At 44.3% G+C, this 17743-nt stretch overlaps 1 protein-coding gene across 3 annotated transcripts in view; it reads left to right on the top strand.

Annotated features, from left to right (window-relative positions):
• Positions 1-2727: 2727 nt before the first annotated feature.
• Positions 2728-17743, top strand: part of KCNN4 (potassium calcium-activated channel subfamily N member 4) — a 53674-nt gene continuing 38658 nt past the window's right edge. The window contains exon 1 of one of the 3 annotated variants that reach the window (XM_081962256.1): positions 2728-3461. In XM_081962256.1, coding sequence (XP_081818382.1) covers positions 3261-3461 — 201 coding nt within the window. In that variant the 5' untranslated portion in view covers positions 2728-3260. Of the gene's footprint in view, positions 3462-11859; positions 11937-16189; positions 16292-17743 lie in introns of those variants that run through there. The other 2 variants (XM_081962257.1, XM_081962258.1) reach the window with 2 other exon arrangements.

The raw sequence follows: 17743 nt of genomic DNA, 5'->3' as shown, positions 1-17743 counted from the left end.
CCATCGTCACTGCCAGGCTTCGGGGAATTCTAGTGCCAAACATACGTGGGATTTCCTCTTTGGAATTAAACTGCTCCTTGAGGGCAGAGACTTATACTGGTCGAGACCCTGAATGGAAAAAGCAACCCCCTCTTCTCCTGAAATTCTGGTTTTAAAAGGCCTAAAATGGCTTCTCATAAGAAGTTTAGCTTTCATTTCTCATCCTGCACTGTATTGCCCTTCCTGGTAATTGTTTTGGCTTGGGAGGGGGAATTTAGTATTTTATTTTACATAACATTTTATATTTTATATTTTATTTTATTTTATTCCACCTTTATTACTTTTTATAAATAAGCCCAGGGTGGCAAACATGCATAATAGGCTGAGATGCCAATTTAGATCCCCAAACTGTAATCTGAGTCTTTATTTCTTTTTCTTTTCTATTTTTGGCAAACAAACACTTTTGGGAGAAGTCTATGGAGGTTGTAAGGCTTCCAGATCATAGTTGTCCCAAAGGTGCTTTTTTCAAGAGGCAACTAGATTTTCTGGTTTTTCTTTGAAGACGTTTTGCTTCTCATCCAAGAAGCTTCTTCAGCTCTGACTTGATGCTGGGAAATGCAAAGATTCATATTTCTGGATCCCACCATCCAGTCGGAGCTGAAGAAGCTTCTTGGAGGAGAAGCGAAATGTCTTTAAAGAAAAACCAGAAAGTCAAGTTGCCTTGAAAAAAGCACCTTTAGGAATATTTACCTATATTGGGGGGGGGGGTTTGGGGTGGGAGAGGTGTTCTCCTCCTCTTTTTCAATATTTACCTTTATTAGGTAAATAGCTAGAGCTGATGAAGCTTCTGGAATGAGAAGTGAAATGTCTTTAAAGAAAAACAAGAAAGCTCAGTTGCCTCTTAAAAAACAAAAGCACCTTTGGGCCTTTGGGAAAATGACATTTTACCAGGCATGGCAGGCCAAAAAGTAGATGAAGTGTGCCATTGTGTCGTTTTATTCTCTTTTAATCCTACAAAGCAGGAAGAGTCTCCCTGGCTGGATAAGAAATCTACCTGGATCCATTTAGAAGTCACAGCTAAATCTGGGTAGGGCTGCAGTCAGACACAACAAATATGACATTTTCCCCCAAGGTGCGTAAGTGATTCATTCACCACCTCAAATTCTTTAAGTGTAAGTACAGGAAATATTGGCTTATGGTTTACCCCAAACAGCTATACGGTATCCAAGGGGAATCATTCTAAGTTATTTATTCATTCATTCAACTGTTATGCCATCCACCTTACGATCGAGTGACTCTCGACATGCTCAGAGACACTGCCTTCTCTCTTGCTGCTTTCACAAGTTGAAAGTCCAATGTTCCTTGGGCATGTCAGGAACCCGAGAATGACTAGGGGCCTGACGTGATAGCAATATTCCAATATTTGAGGGGCTGCCACAAAGAAGAGGGGATCAACTTATTTTCCTAAGCACCAGAAGGCAGGACAAGAAACAATGGATGGAAACTAATCAAGGAGAGAAGAAGCAAGCTGGAATTAAGGAGAAACCTCCGAACAGTGAAAACAATTAACCAGTGGAACAGCTTGCCTTCAGAAGTTGTAAATGCTCCAACCCTGGAAGTTTTTAAGAAGAGATTGGACGATCATTTGTCCAAAATGGTATAGAGTTTCCTGCTTCAGCAGGGGGCTGGACTAGAAGACCTCGAAGGGCCCTTCCAGCTCTGTTCTGAATTGAAAATAGAATGGACATCTCTAGGCTGGGTGGAAAAAAGGGATAGTGTAAAAAAAAATCAAAATAGTGTTGGACACAGAAAAAAGGGCTTTGATTACACACAACTTCGGCCTAGCCATTTTGACTTTTTGGGACCAGATCCCGAATTTGAGGCTCCGTAGAGTCATGAAAAGACCGCTGGCTTGTAGGATTGAAGTTCACCGTCCTTGAAGATCCCACTAGATTGCCTTCAGAGGTGACAATGTACTTAATTCACCCAGCTGTACGACACCTGAAGCCCCCCAAAACTCAACATCTTCACCTGTTCCATGCTGGCAGCTGGAAGGTTTATAACACCCTTGAGGTTCCAAAGGTGGGGCTTTTTTGTTTTTTCTTCGAAGACGTTTCGCTTCTCCTCCAAGAAGCTTCTTCGGCTCGGATTCGGATGGTAGTGAGGAATGGAAGGATTTATAACTCCTTGATCCCCACCATTCCGTCAGAGCTGAAGAAGCTTCTGGGAGGAGAAGCGAAACGTCTTCAAAAGAAAAAAAACCCGAGAAAGTCCAGTTGTCTTTTTTTGGGGCGGGGGGCGGGGGGCGGGGGGCGGGGGCGGGAAAGCGCCTTTGGGACAACCATGACCTGGGATGACTGAGACTCTCCATAGACCACACGGTTTAAGCGCGTTGTGGGGACGCACAATCACGGATCTCCGGTTCAGTTTCCAGCCCGTTCTTCGGCTCGGCATTGGGCGTGTTTCGAGGTCAGTTTCGTAGCCGGATCTGGATCCCGGGCGTGTTGGAGGGAAGAGGGAGGGGGGAGAGAAAGAGATGGGGAGGGGAAAAGAGATCCTCTGCCCCTCTTATTCCCAGGCTCCCCCGCCTTCCTGCCCCTATAAAGGCCAAGTACCTTGAGGCGCCGCCAGGCTCTCCGCTCCGTCCCCTCTCGCCTTTTCACACTTCGGCCGGCCCTCCTGGGGCAGCCCCCGCCTCGCCTCGCCCCGCCCGCTGACGAAGCGCCCCAGCCCCGAAGCACCAGCAAGTTCCTCCGGCGCTCTGCGGGGCTGGTTGGGCAAGCAGTTGGGTCCGGGATTCCGCGAGCGCCTCGACTTCAGCACTTTCCCGGGACGCGGATTCTCTTTGGGCTGCTGTCCCGTTTGGTCCCGTTGCTTCCCACTTTTTCTTTCTTATCACTTTCATTTCTTTCTTTCTTTCTTTCTTTCTTTCTTTCTTTCTTTCTTTCTTTCTTTCTTTCTTTCTTTCTTTCTTTCTTTCTTTCTTTCTTTCTTTCTTTCTTTCTTTCTTTCTTTCTTTCTTTCTTTCTTTCTTTCTTTCTTTCTTTCTTTCTTTCTTTCTTTCTTTCTTCTTTCTTTCTTTTCTCTTCCCTTCCCTCCCCTTCTCTTCTCTTCTCTTCTCTTCTTTTCTTTTCTCCCCTTTCTCTCTCCTTCCCACCCTCGTCCTGGCTGCCTGCTGGTTGCTCAAGAGGCAGGGATGGGGGGCCGCCCAAGGGGTCTTCAGCCCCTGCCTCCCAGCGCCGGGGGCCAAGCGCTCTTCTGCCCCCAGCAACGCTCAGGAGATGCAGATCAAACAGGACCCAGCTGAGACCAGGGCCCTTCACATCCCCCAGGAGCCTGGCGAGAATCTGCGCCGCCTTCGCGGACGGAAACTCTTGCTGGGGGAAGAGAAGAGCCTGGCCGGGTGGTCTTTGTTGATGGGCATGCTGGGCGTCTTCCTGATGGTGCTGCACACAGAACTGGCCTGGTTCGGCCACTGCCAGGTAAGTCGCTGACTGCCAGTTCCTGACTTCTCACAGGGACCCTCTTTTCCTTCTGAAGCCTCACTTCAGCCTGGAAATCGGGTTTGTTTATTCTTGTTCCTCCTTTCATTCCAAATCACCTTGCATAGAATATGTTTTTTTTAAAAAAAAAAAGTTTGGCTTTCTGGAAAGTTGATCCTGCCAGATTTGGGCAAATTAGCAAGGAACTTTCTCTAATAGAATAGAATTCTTTATTGGCCAAGGGTGATTGGACACACAAGGAATTTGTCTTTGGTGCATAGGCTCTCAGTGTAGATAAAAGGGGAAAAAAATAGAATACCTTCATCAAGAATCATACCACCCTTAGCGATGGTCACAGGTTACTAAATAAGCAATCAAATCATAAGAAACGAACAGAACATTATAAATTGTAAAAATACAAGCAATGTGGTTATAGTCATAAGTGGGAGGAGATAGGTAATAGGAAGGATGAGAAGAAAAATATAATAATAATCATACTCAGCTGCTGTAAAAAAAATAATGCAGACTGATTATAAATTGTGGCACAATTCAGTAGCGCAAATGATCCACTGGAATTTGTGCAAAAATTATAATATTAAAACAGCAACAAACTGGTGGGAACATAAGCCTGAAAAAGTCACCGAAAATCAGATGGTCAAGATCCTATGGGATTTTCGTATACAAACGGACAAAATACTGGCGCATAACACACCAGACATCACACTGGTTGAGAAAAATAAGGTTACAATCATAGACATCGCAATACCAGGTGATAGCAGGGTCGCCGAGAAGGAACATGAAAAAATCGCGAAATACCAGGACTTAAAAATTGAAATTCAACGATTATGGCACAAACCAGCAGTGGTAATTCCAGTGGTAATCGGCACACTGGGTGCTATTCCAAAAGCACTGGAATTACATTTAAAACAGTTAAAACTTGACAAAATCACCATCAGTCAAATGCAAAAAGCTGCACTGCTTGGATCTGCACGTATATTACGAAAATATTTTACGACGTCCTAGGCCCCTGGGTGGGGCCCGACTAGTAATCAATGCCAAATCCGGCGAATCAACTGGCTGCTGTGATACAATTCTGTTGATGCAATAATAATAATAATAATAATAATAATAATAATAATAATAATAATAATAATAATAATAATAATATGGCAGCTTCCTGCAATAACACCAGCAGAGCTGCAAAAAACCTCCGCTGCTCGGAACGTTGTATATTTTTAAGAGGGTACTTGGTTAATATCTAGGACGCTGGCAGCAACCCCTATCAACCATTAGCACCAGTGAATGGTGTTTGTGATGCATTTTTGAATGTTCAGTTGGCTGAGTTTCAAGTATATATCATATAATAAAATAGCAATAAAATACCGTAAAATAGTAACAGCAGATTAAGTTGTGGATGCTGTTTGCATGAAAGAGGCAGACAGATGTTGACCGATGAATGCTTTTCCAATAGACTTCTCCGAACCTTGGGATCATCCGGGGTGGGGAAATGGGGAAAGGGTTAGGTTAGGATCTGGGAATCTCCAGATTTTAGTCCTTGCTCAGTTTTGGAAACTTCCTTGAGCCCATTAAACTCTCAGTCCAAAACTCCCTCGCAAGGTTGTTGTGGGGCGTAAAATAGCAGAAGAGGGTCCTGTGTCACTGAAAGGCTAATTTCAGTGTTTCACAGTGTTTCACAATTGTAGTGAACAATTATAGTGGTTCCAAAGGGGCTTTAACGAATGGCAACTGGGCTTTTGTTTTTGCTTGAAGAACTGAAGAAGCTTCTTGGATGAGAAGCAAAATATCTTCAAGGAAAAAACAAAGTCCAGCTGTCTTTTGGAAAAGCAGCCTTAGGATTCTCAACCTCAGCAATTTTAAGCTGGGTGGACTTCAACTCCCAGAATTCCCCGAGTGGAAGTCCACCCAGCTTAAAATTGCTGAGGTTAAGAAATACTAGCCGAATTACTCAATAATTTTAAGGATGTTCTGCCCACAAGTTCCGTGGAGTCCTAAAACTGTCCTCCGGCATTTTTATTAGCCAGAGTGTCATCTGTCTCTACTCAAGATAGCTCCTTATTTTAAGCAGAATCTGTCAAGATCTGCCAGAAAGTCCCTGCAATGTTGTGATTACTGGGCTGGAACTGGACACGCGGAATGGTAGATTTTTTTAGTCCTTTACAACAAGTTTGTGCGGGGATCTTAACTCAGTTGATCTCACAGGAGGGCTGAGAATAAGTTAGCCAGAAAGAAAGAAAGAAAGAAAGAAAGAAAGAAAGAAAGAAAGAAAGAAAGAAAGAAAGGAAGGAAGGAAGGAAGGAAGGAAGGAAGGAAGGAAGGAAGGAAGGAAGGAAGGAAGGAAGAGAAGAAGTGATCTGGCCTCCACCAAAAGGACCAGGGCAGAATAAAAATAAAAATACAACATTTCTCTTGCACGTGCCCTCTTTCTATTTGCACCCAGCCTTCCGAACACATTTTTATGGCCCCAAAAGTGGAAGGAAACGTGAAAACCATTTATGGTTTCCTAAATCAACTTGATTGCAGCGCATGGTGAGAAGGGAAAGGCTGCGTTGGGTATTTTCTTTCCCGTACGAGAACGTTGTAATAAAATGACAGCTTTCGAACAATCAACCAATGTCCTCCCCTCTCTGTGTGCTTAAAACAAATTTTTGACCAACGTGCTATGTAACCAGCCCAGCCAGCCGTGTAACACCTGTCTCCAAATTTAATGGCCACAAGTTTTCACGTGGCTTAAAAAAAAAGAGAGGGAGAGGATGTTCTCCACTAACAACCGTTCGTTTAGTGGCCAAAGTTACAATAGCCCTGAAAAATTGGATTTATAACCCATCCTCGCCCTTACAACTATCGCAGCCTTCCTGAGGTCACGTGATCAACCGGATTGCAATTTTCCCAGCCCACTTCCGACAATCAAATTCAGCGGAGGAAGCCAGATTTCTTAAACCACTGTGTGATCCACTTAACAATGGCAGCGATGCGCTAAAACAACGGCGGCAGAAAAGGTTGTAAAATCAGACGTAACTCACTGAACCACTCCTTTGCTTAGCCGTGGAAATTCTGGTGCCAATTGTGGTAGCAATTCGAGGACTATGGTACCTGTAGCTGCAAAAGGTAGACACGATTGTAGGTAGATTACTGTTCGAGAGACACAAAAGCTGGTTTGCTTCTTTCAGAGAAAGCCGGGGGAATGATAGTCCTCGAGTGATGGCCACAATGGAGCCCAAAATGTATGTTGCTAAGTGAAACGTTTGTGAAGCAAGTTTTACCATTTTTCTTGTCACCGTTGTTAAGTGAATCATTGCAGTTGTTTAGTTAGTGACATGGTTGTTAAGGGAATCTGGCTTCCCCAATGACTTTGCTTGTCAGAAGGTCGCAAAAGGGGATCATATAACCCCAGCTGAGGCTGCAACCGTCATAAATATGAATCTGTTGGCAAGTGTCTGAATTTTGATCACATGACCAGGGGGAGGCTGCGAAGTTGGTAACTGCTAAAAATGGTTGTAAGTCAATCAATCGGAATAGAGCCGGAAGGGACCTTGGAGGTCTTCTAGACCAGCCCCCTGCTCAAGCAGGAGACCCTGTACCATTTCAGACAAGCGACTGTCCAGTTTCCTCTTAAAAACCTCCCGGGATGAAGCACCCACAACTTCTGAAGGCAACTTCCGTTCCTCTGGTTGATTGCCACATTTTTCAGTGCCGTTATAAGTCTGAGCGGCCACTAAATGAACTGTTGTAAGTCAAGGACTACCTGTATACAAAGGGGCAGTTAGAACCGCTGGGGCACATCTGTGCTGCAAAATGGCACGAAGGCTGAAATAGGATTTGATGATCTGACCTGGTGCAGTTTTTCTGAAGAGGCTTTGTAGGTGGCTACTGCTCCAAGCCGAGTTTCTAATCAGCTGCAAGACCAGGTGAGAGTGAATTTTGGGCCTCTCCAGAAACTTGTACAGAATGCTTATGGTGTAGCCGGGTACGGTTGTGCAAGAAAACATGCAAAGGACACGTTTCCACCTTTCACGTCAAAAAAGCGTGTTTCGATTATCTGCATCCGACTCGGATATAACAGGACAGCTATTTGCACCCTCAGCACATTATACATCAGTCAATAGTATGACACCCTGTCTTCAAAACAGGTTTGCACACTTGGATTTTCACACCTCCACTGTCTGAGTGCATGGTTAGTTTACCCTCCAATATTTCTGCCTTGTTGAAATAACACATTCTTCCACCAAATCTCCTGATTTATTTACTTATTTTATCCTCCCAAACTTGTCCTTGATGGTGGCGTTATTTCAAACGTTTATCTGAGTGGGTTCAGTTTGCATTATTTGCAGATTGTCCCCCTCAAACTGGTGTAGACCCAGTATGAAAAAAAATCAATCCCATTTTTTTCTCCCCCCCCCCCTTCAACGCTTCTGGCTTTGTGATCATTCTGGCCAACAGCAACTTCTTTTAAAAAACGCGAAGCGTGCAGCTGTTTTATAAACTTTTTGTAAACTTTCTGCCTGAAGTTTTGGCAGAATTAAAGTATTTCAGGATTTCTGATTGCATGGATCGAAAACATCCCTTCTTTTGAAAGATTTATCTGTTATGATGAAATCGGATGGATCCTGGCTTAACGATTGCAAGATGTGAATAGTTAAGGTTAATTAGGAATGGGGAGATCTAGGCTTAAAACTACCCTCAGCCGTGAGAAAATGTAAGTAATTTTTTGGGGGGCTGTTCTCTTTCCTTAACCCTAATGCTCAAGTACAAGATCCAGAGACGCGCTGAACAAATGTGGCTATCTGTGGCTATGCGATTGTGGTGACATGTGGGCAATGCCACAGGTGTATACCTGCCCTTTGTGTCCCGATCAGTGTATGCTTGAGCACTTGATGGCTGTGTGACAGAACACAATGTTGCTAATTTCAGGGCAAGATCTGTTTCGTTTGTACATGTGTACAATCTTATATTTGACATCCTAGTATGCCTTATTTTAAGCATGATGCTTCTGACGCAAATAAGCAATAAATAAAAACCCTACCCCTGCCCTACAGGGTTGTTGTGAAGAAAGAGTGGAGAGTGCAACATATGTTGCTTTGCATTTGTTTCATCCAACAAACGAAAGAACAAATAAACATTTGTCCATCGGAAAATGAAAAAAGACGGAAAGAGAATTAGTTTCCTTCACTTTGGTATGTCCGTTTTCTTCCGCATGCATGGCAATCCCGAGAAACTCCTTAATCTCCTTTTCCTCTGAAAGATGAATCAGATTGGTGTCTCGCGTGATAAAAAGTGGATGATGTTTTTGAGCCAAGAGTTACAGCAGACACCGGACTGATATGTCAGGGAGAAAAACAAAAGATGAAAACCCTTTTCATTTGTATACAGGTAGTCCTTGACTTATGACCAAATGGGGCCCCAAATTTCATTGCTAAACAAGGCAGTTGTTAAGTGAGTTTTGCCCATTTTACAATGTTTCTTGCCACAGTAGTTAAGGAATCACTGCAGTTGTTAAGTTAGTAACCCAGTTGTTAAGTGAATAGAATAGAATAACAGAGTTGGAAGGGGCCTACGAGGTCTTCTAGTCCAACCCCCTGCCTAGGCAGGAAACCCTATTCTATTTTAGACAAATTCCTATCCAACATCTTCTTAAAAAATTCCAGTGTTGGAGCATTCACAACTTCTGGAGGCAAGCTGTTCCACTGATTAATTGTTCTCCCCGTCAGGAAATTTCTCCTTAATTCCAGGTTGCTTCTCTCCTTGATTAGTTTCCACCCATTGCTTCTTGTCCTGCCCTCAGGTGCTTTGGAGAATAGCTTGACTCCCTCTTCTTTGGGGAAACCCCTGAGATATTGGAACACTGCTATCATGTCTCCCCTAGTCCTTCTTTTCATTGAACATGAATCTGGCTTCCCCATTGATTTTGCATGCCAGAAGATCATGAAAGGGGAAATCACATGACTCTAGGATACCAAGTGTCCAAATTTTGATCATGTGAACACGGGGATGTTGCAACGGTCCCCAGGAGTGAAAAACGGCCGTAAGTCATTTTTTTTCAGGGTTGTCGTAACTTCAAACAATCACGAAACGAATGGGGGTAAATTGAGGGCTACCTGTATCAACTCCAGGAATTTGATAGCACAGGTCTGTTTTTTCTTGGGATATTTATTCCATCATCTCCCCCTTCGATTGCATTAAAAATATCAGCAGAAGTGGCACCGTGTTTCCCTGAAAATAAGGCAGGGTCGTATTTTCTTTTGACCCCCCAAATAAGCTCTTGGCCTTATTTTCGGGGAGGTCTTATTATTTTTGAGGTGTAGGAGGCGGCGAGCATGGTCACCTCATGACTGCTGCTGTATTGCAATGTTTTTGGGAGGGCTTATTTTCAGGGGAGGGCTTATTTTTGGGGAAACAGGGTATTCAGCAGGTTCTGACCAGCTCTGGAGAACCGGTAGTGGAAATTTTGAGTAGTTCGGAGAACTGGTAAATACCACTGACTGCCCCTGCCCCCATATCTTCTCTGTCTCCCAGGTCCCAGCTGATCGGGAGGAAATGGAGATTTTACAGTATCCTTCCCTTTGCCATGCCCACGAAGCAGCACCCACCAAGCAATGCCATGCCCACCAAGCCATGCCCACCAAGCAATGCCATGCCCACCAAGCAGTACCCACAGAACTGGTAGTAATTTTTTTGAATCCCACCACTGAATATCAAGTTGGGGATGATGTGGGTGTGACTCTCAGGGCGGGGGCTTCAAATGTTGCCTCTTTTGCATCCAGGAAAAATTAGAAACAGGAAAAGGGAATGTGGAATTAGCCAGGGTGCATTACCTGGGCATGCATATCAGTTAATCTCACCTCATAAAAGAAGCATTATCTTCCTTCAAGCCCACTTGTGGATTAGCCATAAAAATGTGGGATTCTTAAATTGCCCAACCCCACCCATATGAGTCACCTTCTCTTTTATTTCTCTTTTCCGGCCGTATCTTGAGCTTTCATATTTTTTCATCTTGTAAGTAAAGAACTTCTTCCACACTTAAGGCTTTCTACAATCTTTGTATTTTCCAGCCTGGTATTTGCACCGATTAGAATGTCTTCTCAAATCCAGAGAAGAAACTTGGCTTAGCCCAGGGATCGGCAACCTTAAACACTCAAAGAGCCACAAAGGTCCTAACCAGAAGCTCCCCATTCAATTCTGGAGCCGACCAGAAGTCCAGTTCCCCCACCATAGAGTCTCCTCCTAGCGTGGCTGTCCTGTCCTAACTGAAAGCCCTATCAATTGTGGTGCTGACCGGTGAGAGGAAGCCGCAGCAGAGGGAGGAAAGGTTGCCTCTGGATTAGCCTAATGCACGAACCCATCTTAACCATCCTGCCAGTTGGAGGTTATGCCCAGGATCATATTTAATCCAAAGGTGTTTTACCATAATAGGTGCATCTACTAAGTCCATGGCTTAAAGAACTGTGAAGTTCACCTATAGTTCTTCAAAGGATTACAGGGCAATTTATATTTATAGGGTGTAATCTTAACAACAAGGAGAATCACAAGAGGGCTTGGATCAAGGACGAGAAATTGAAGGGAGATTCGTGCTAGCTGGGAAATTCCGGGAGTTGAAGTCTGTAGGTGGCCATGATTGAAAAACATGCATCCAAAGTATAGAGCTATGTTAATTTCTTGGATTAATTTGCACAGCATAGAACATTTACTGAACAAGGCAATGGGCAGATAGTTGGTTTGGGGTCTACAGAGTTATGGATTTTATTGAAAAAAACAAAACAAAAAAGCATTCTCCAGAACATGTTACTACAAGGAATAATATACCTTAAGGAAGATCTTTGTTTGGTCTTCTATAGAGAGACAGTTCTATCTGTAAAGAAAGGGGAAAAAGGACTGTTGGGTGTAGGTTTACTCTTCTCAATCCATAAATTACCATGGGAGACCAGAGCCCAGCAACCAGATGGGCCCAGATGGTTCCTACAGGCTGCTGATCTCTGAATAATCCTCCTTGGGTGCTCAGATAGGTGGACCAGAAGTTTGTTTCCATTTCTACTAGGGAAAGCATCAATTTTGGGCTACAATATCTTGTGCCTTGGTAGGGGGGTCTCTCTCGCACCCCTCTGACATCTACAGGTAGGCTGCCTTAGACTATGGAGTCTCCGCTTAGCCAAAGTGGCAAAAGCTCCTCCAATGGGTTCCTGGTGTTATATATGGCAGGGACCTCCAACCTTGGCGACTTTAAGACTCGTGGACTTCAACTCCCAGAGTTCCTCAGCCAGGAAGTTGGAGTCCACGTGTCTTAAAAGTTGCCTAGGTTGGAGATCCCTGATATATGGGATGGGAGGTTTTTTTTTGCAAGGCTCAGTGGATGAAAGGTACTTTTTCAAAAGGCAACTGGACTTAAGTTTCACGTCTCCTCCCAAACAGCTTCTTAGTTCATCACAGGTTGACATTTGCAAATGACCTGCGTTTGCGTAAAAGGTGATTCTTTTTGCCTTGCCTCCAAGAAAAGGTGCTGTCACATTTGTTTCTTTGCTGTTGCGTGTGGGAAGGGTAGAGGAGCCAGCTTAGGGATTCTGTTAATGGGTGGGTGGATGGGGGGAACGCCGTTGGTTTGAGCACCCCATAAATGACCTTCCTTCTCTCAGAAGTTGGAATGTGGATGAACATTCCATAACGCCACCTTGCTCAACCAGGACCAAAATCCTGGTTGATGGACTTATTAAAAAAAGTATTCCGAAAACAGCACTTGGGTAAAAATCCTTCTCAGTTGCTACACTCACACAATGCATTAAGATGGATTAGTTTTGAAACTTGCTTAACGTGCTTTTTTTTTAGCCTAGTGGCGTTATGCATGCATTTAATTTTACGGTTTACAGTTATAGGGATGTAGAAAATGAAACAGGATAGAACCAGAAATGGTATAAAGTTTCCTGCCCGAGCAGGGGGTTGGACTAGAAGACCTCCAAGGCCCCTTCCAATCCAGTCATTCTGTTTAAATGATCAATTAACTAGACTTAAGTACAGTATTGTACTGGGTACGCGGTGGCTCAGTGGCTAAGACGCTGAGCTTGTCGATGAGAAAGGTTGGCAGTTTGGCAGTTCGAATCCCTGCATAACGGAGTGACCTCCAGTTACTTGTCCCAGCTTCTGCCAACCTAGCAGTTTGAAAGCATGTAAAAATGCAAGTAGAAAACTAGGAACCACTTTGGTGGGAAGGTAACAGCCTTCCGTGCGCCTTCGCCGTTTAGTCATGCCGGCTACATGACCACAGAGACGTCTTCGGACAGCGCTGGCTCTTTGGCTTTGAAATGGAGATGAGCACTGCCCCCTAGAGTTGGGACATAGTAACTAGCACATATGTGTGAGGAAACCTTTACCTTGTTATGCATGAATTTAAGTTTATGGTTTATGGTTATAGGGATGTAGAAAATGAAACAGTATATGGGATTTCCTGAAATAGTATAAGGTTTTCTGCCTGAGCAGGGGGTCGAATTAGAAAACCTCCAAGGTCCATTGCCTCTTATTCTGTTTAAATGATCAATTAACTAGACTAAGTACAGTATGGAAAAGAACCTAGGTGCCAGATGAATCTTCCAAGACTGTAGGTATTCCCCGACTCCCCCTGGATCTGGGTTTCTTAAATCTGAATCTGGATTTGGACCAGACGGGAAATTGAGTATTGAACCTTCCTTTTGTATCATCTGCATGAAACATACAATTGTTTCCCCCACTTCCAATTTAAGAACTCAATATCCATCCTGCCTAGAATTTCCTGCTAAAACATTGATCGTGTCTCAAAGGCAGCATCGTCCTGAGAAATGGAAAAAGAGGCAACGGGGAGAAAGAATCAGTGGGAATCTCTTTCCCCCCGATCTTTTTCTTTCTCTCAAATTGTTCTTTGGTGTGAATAGGATGTGTGCGTGTGCGTGCGTGCATGCAGGGGTCTCCAACCTTGGCAACTTTCAGACTTGTGGACTTCAACTCCCAGAGTTCCTCAGCTAGCTTTGCTCCTTCTTTGCTGGTTGAGGAACTCTGGGAGTTGATTGTCTTGGCAACGTTTCAGCGAGGTCTCACTTGCCATCTTCAGGCTGTTGTTTTTGGCTTAAAGTGCGAACGGAGCTGCCGTCTTTCTGTAAATCTTGGTGGGAGGGGATGGGGTGCTGGCTTTGTTTCAGTAAGTGGAATGATTGGTTGTGTGGTTGTATCATGATTGGTAGGTTGGTGCTGATTGGTGCTGGCTGTGTGTGCATTGTTGTATCAGGGATTGATTGATTGATCGCTTCATAGCCTAACCTTGCACCTAACAAGGAAAGCCTGAAATTATGACTATTTCATAAAAATAAATACAGCAGGGGAAGTGCTGCTGATTTTAAGGTGGTTTTAGCCTTGTTCTTCAAACTGGGGGAAGGGTGGGGGTGTCAGTGTCCTTTCCCCCAAATTCCGGTCGGCTTTACAAATGTGAGTTGGCAAACTCAAGTTTCCCAGCTGAGATGTCAAGTTAGATCTCGCTGAAGGGCCTAAGAAAAAGAACAAAGAACTTACTTGATCTGGCTTCTCCAGACATTGCAGAAATGCAAGGATCAGATCGCTAGCCAGGTGGGTTGAGACTTCTGGGAGTTGAAGTTGTGAATGCCCCAACACTGGAAGTCTTTAAGAAGATGTTGGATAGCTATTTGTCTGAAACGGTATAGAGTTTCCTGCCTAGGCAGGGGGTTGGACTAGAAGACCTCCAAGGTCCCTTCCAACTCTACTATTGTATTGTATTGTAGTTCAGCAGCATTTAGAAACTCACATTGGGTGGTTCGCTCTCTGAACCCTGAATTCTAAGAGAAGCTTTTGACAATGTTGGAGTTCTATGGTCTAACTGGGTTCTGATAGGATGCCAGAGTCTGAAGCTGGTTAATGTAACCTAGGAGTGATGTTCAGAAAAGCAATTACAATGCACCTTCATTCTGGTTCATGCAACATACGGTGACATAGGTTGCCGTTGAACCCCTTAAATCTGAACTAGGACCAACTCCAGCCCACGTTCATCTGGATTTTGCATACATCAGTCCCCATTCTCTTCTGCCTGGGCTGGAAAGTTGATGGACATCAAGAAGGGATTAGATTAGATTAACAGAGTTGGAAGGGCCCTTGTAGATCATCTAGTCCAACCCCCTGCCCAAGCAGGAGACTCTACACCATTTCTGACAAATGGCAGTCCAATCTCTTCTTGAAAGCCTCCAGTGATGAAGCTCCCACAACTTCCGAAGGCAATTTTGGTTCCATGGATTGATTGCTCTCACGGTCAAAAAATGTCTCCTTCTTTCCAGGTTGAATCTCTCCTTGTTCAGTTTCCATCCATTATTCCTTGTCTGGCCTTCAGGTGCTTTGGAAAATAGCTTGACCCCCACTCCTCTCTGTGGCAGCCCCTCAAATATTGAAACACTGATATCTCCTTGTCCTTCTCTTCACTAGATGAGCCATGCCCAGTTCCTGCAACTATTCTTCATATGTTTTAATCTCCAGCTCCCTGATCATCTTGGTGGCTCTTCTCTGTTAGATTGGCAGTTGAAAGGAGAACATGCTGGATCTATCTTCTTCTCAAAATAGAGAGGCTTCCCCCACACACCCCAAAAAATCAGACAGGGCTTGATTTGTACTGTTGTAGCCATCATCCTGACTTTTAATACCATGCCTGTGGACACCGTTGGGTGGACATATCCTTTCGTTTGTTTGTTTGTTGCCATCAAGTCATGTTGACTTCTAGCTACTGCCTAGACAAGTCCCTGCAGTTTTTTTCTTGGTAAGATTTCAGTAGAATAGCGATAGAATTTAGACTTATAGACCACTTTACAGTGCCTTACAGCTCTCTCTAAGCGGTATACAGAGTCAGCACATTGCCCCCAACACTCTGGCTCCTCACTTTATCCACCTCAGAAGGATGGAAAGTTGAGTCAACCTTGAGCCTGGTGAGATTTGAACTGCCAAATTGCAGCCAGCTGGCAGTCAGCAGAAGTAGCCTGCAGTACTGCACTCTAGCTACTTCGCCACCGCAGCTCAGTAGGGATTTGCCATTGCTTCCTTCCTAGGGCGGAGAAGGAATGACTGGCCCAAGGTCACCCAGCTGGCTTCTTGTCTAAGGCAGGATTAGAACCAAGGGTCTCCTGGTCCTTAGTCCAATATCTTAACCACTACGCCAACCGGACTCTCAGGAATGGGCCCCTAAATCTCCAGATGTCAAGGTCTACTTGCAGAAGTTGAAGACAAGGTGGCCTTTAGGTGTGCACCATGGGGCCGAGAGTCCTTCTGCAGTTCAAGTTCAGTGCTGGGTCGAACTCTTGTTTGCCTTCTCAGTCTTGAAGTCTGTTGCAATCTGCATTTTATCTTTGCGAGGAGGGTCAAAAACAGGAATTGGAGAAAACTACAACTCATTGAGTAATTCCCAGCAAAACTCAGCGGACGAGGGTGGTTCTAAGCACAGTTATCTCAAGTTGTTGCAACCCACTCAAAACGTAAGAACTGGCAACAGCTCTTGGGTAAATATGAGATAAAACTAACATGGGATCGGTTTATTTATTTATTAACGAATTCCCGTCCTTCAGGGATCTGACCGGTTGTCCTTATCCAATGGCGTATTTTGTTTTTGACCAGGAAGCAAAAGAAAACAAGGGGTTTTTCCCCCTTCCATGCTGACCTTTCCATGATTCTCTTCCTTGCAAACTGTACCTTAATAACAACAGTCGCAGACTTAATAGTGCAAAATTACTGCAGCTGCAATGACAGACAGTCCTCGACGTACGACCACAATCGAGTCCAACGTTTCTGTTGTTAAGTGAGACATCTGTCAAGTGAGTTTTGCTCCCGTTTTATGACCTTTCTTGCTTCCTGGTTAAGTGAATCGTTGCAGTTGATCAGTTAGTAACCTGGTTGTTAAGTGAATCTGGCTTCCCCATTGAGTGTGCTTGCCAGAAGGTCGCAAAAGGGGATCACGTGACCTTGGGACACAGCCACTGTCATAAGTATGAACCGGTGGCCCCAAGCATCTGAATTGTGATCCCACGATCTGGGAATGCTTCAAAATGTGAAAAATTGTCATGTCACATTTTTTTTCAGGGCTGTTGTAACTTTGAACAGTCACTAAAGAAACTGTCGAGGACTACAGTAGGATGAACAAGATTTAAAAGAATAAGAGGGAGAACCGCTACTACAACAGGCAGTTCTCAGCTTACGACAAAGGTTGGGGCGGTCAGAATTTTCAACCCTAAGCGAGGCAGTTGTTAAGTGAGTCAGGCCTCATTTTCCATTTTTTTTTTGGCCAGTTGTTCAGTGAATCAAGCAAATCTGATTTCCTTTATTGGCTTATCAGAAGCCAGTTGAGAAGGTTGCAAATGGGGTCTGGTGTGGCCTGTTTTGTGGAAGTGGCTTGCCAGCCATGTGACTTGGTGAGCATGAAACTCACTTAACAACGCTCTTGCTTAGCAACCAAAATGTTGGCTCAGAAACTCTGGTATTTGAAGCACGCAAGTCTTAAAGCTGTCAAGTTACAAGACCCTTGCATCCATAACCCTTTAGAAAAAAAACCCCAGGGGTGTTCAAACTTGACAGCTTTAAGACTTGTGGACTTCAACTCCCAGAATTCCTCCTCTCGCTCTTCATCTTGATGATGGGCAGACGGGCGGGGGGAGGGAGCTGGAACCGGTTCTAAACGGCACTGTAGATTTGTGGAACCTTCTTCTATAGAAGAAGTTAGAACTGGCAGGAACCCACCCCTGCCAAAGACCCTCATTTTGATCACGTGATCCTGAGGATAATGCAGTGAACTTTACTTACTTACTTTACTTTATTCACACTTATAGACCGCCCCCTCTCCCAAAAGAAAAAAAACAAAAGAACATAAGTGCAAGTATTTTTTAAGAAGAGGTGGGACGAACATTGGTCTGAATTGGTGTAGGGCAGTGGCCCTGAACCTCTTCTTCACCACCCACCTCTTTTCAATAACGTCTGTGGCTCTGCGACACCAAGACTTAACTCAAGATTTAAACCATAACATTTCTCCAAGCCTTCGCGGAGCCCCTGTGATGACATCACAGCCCCTCAGGGGTCTGGGGACCACAGGTTGAGAACTACTGGTCTAGGGTTTCCTTCCTGAAGCAATGGGTTGGACTAGAAGACCTCTTGAGGTCCCTTCCAATTCTATTATTCTGACCGGCCGTGCGTCACTTTTTTCAGTGCTGTTGTAACTTCAGACACTAAACAAATGGTTATAAAGTGAGGATTTATTTCTGTAGGATAGACAAGAT

The sequence above is a fragment of the Natrix helvetica genome, assembly GCF_964273705.1.
Source record: "Natrix helvetica genome assembly, chromosome: 9".
NCBI classification, from domain to species: Eukaryota; Metazoa; Chordata; class Lepidosauria; order Squamata; family Natricidae; genus Natrix; species Natrix helvetica.
This window is presented reverse-complemented; position numbering and strand designations above follow the sequence as displayed.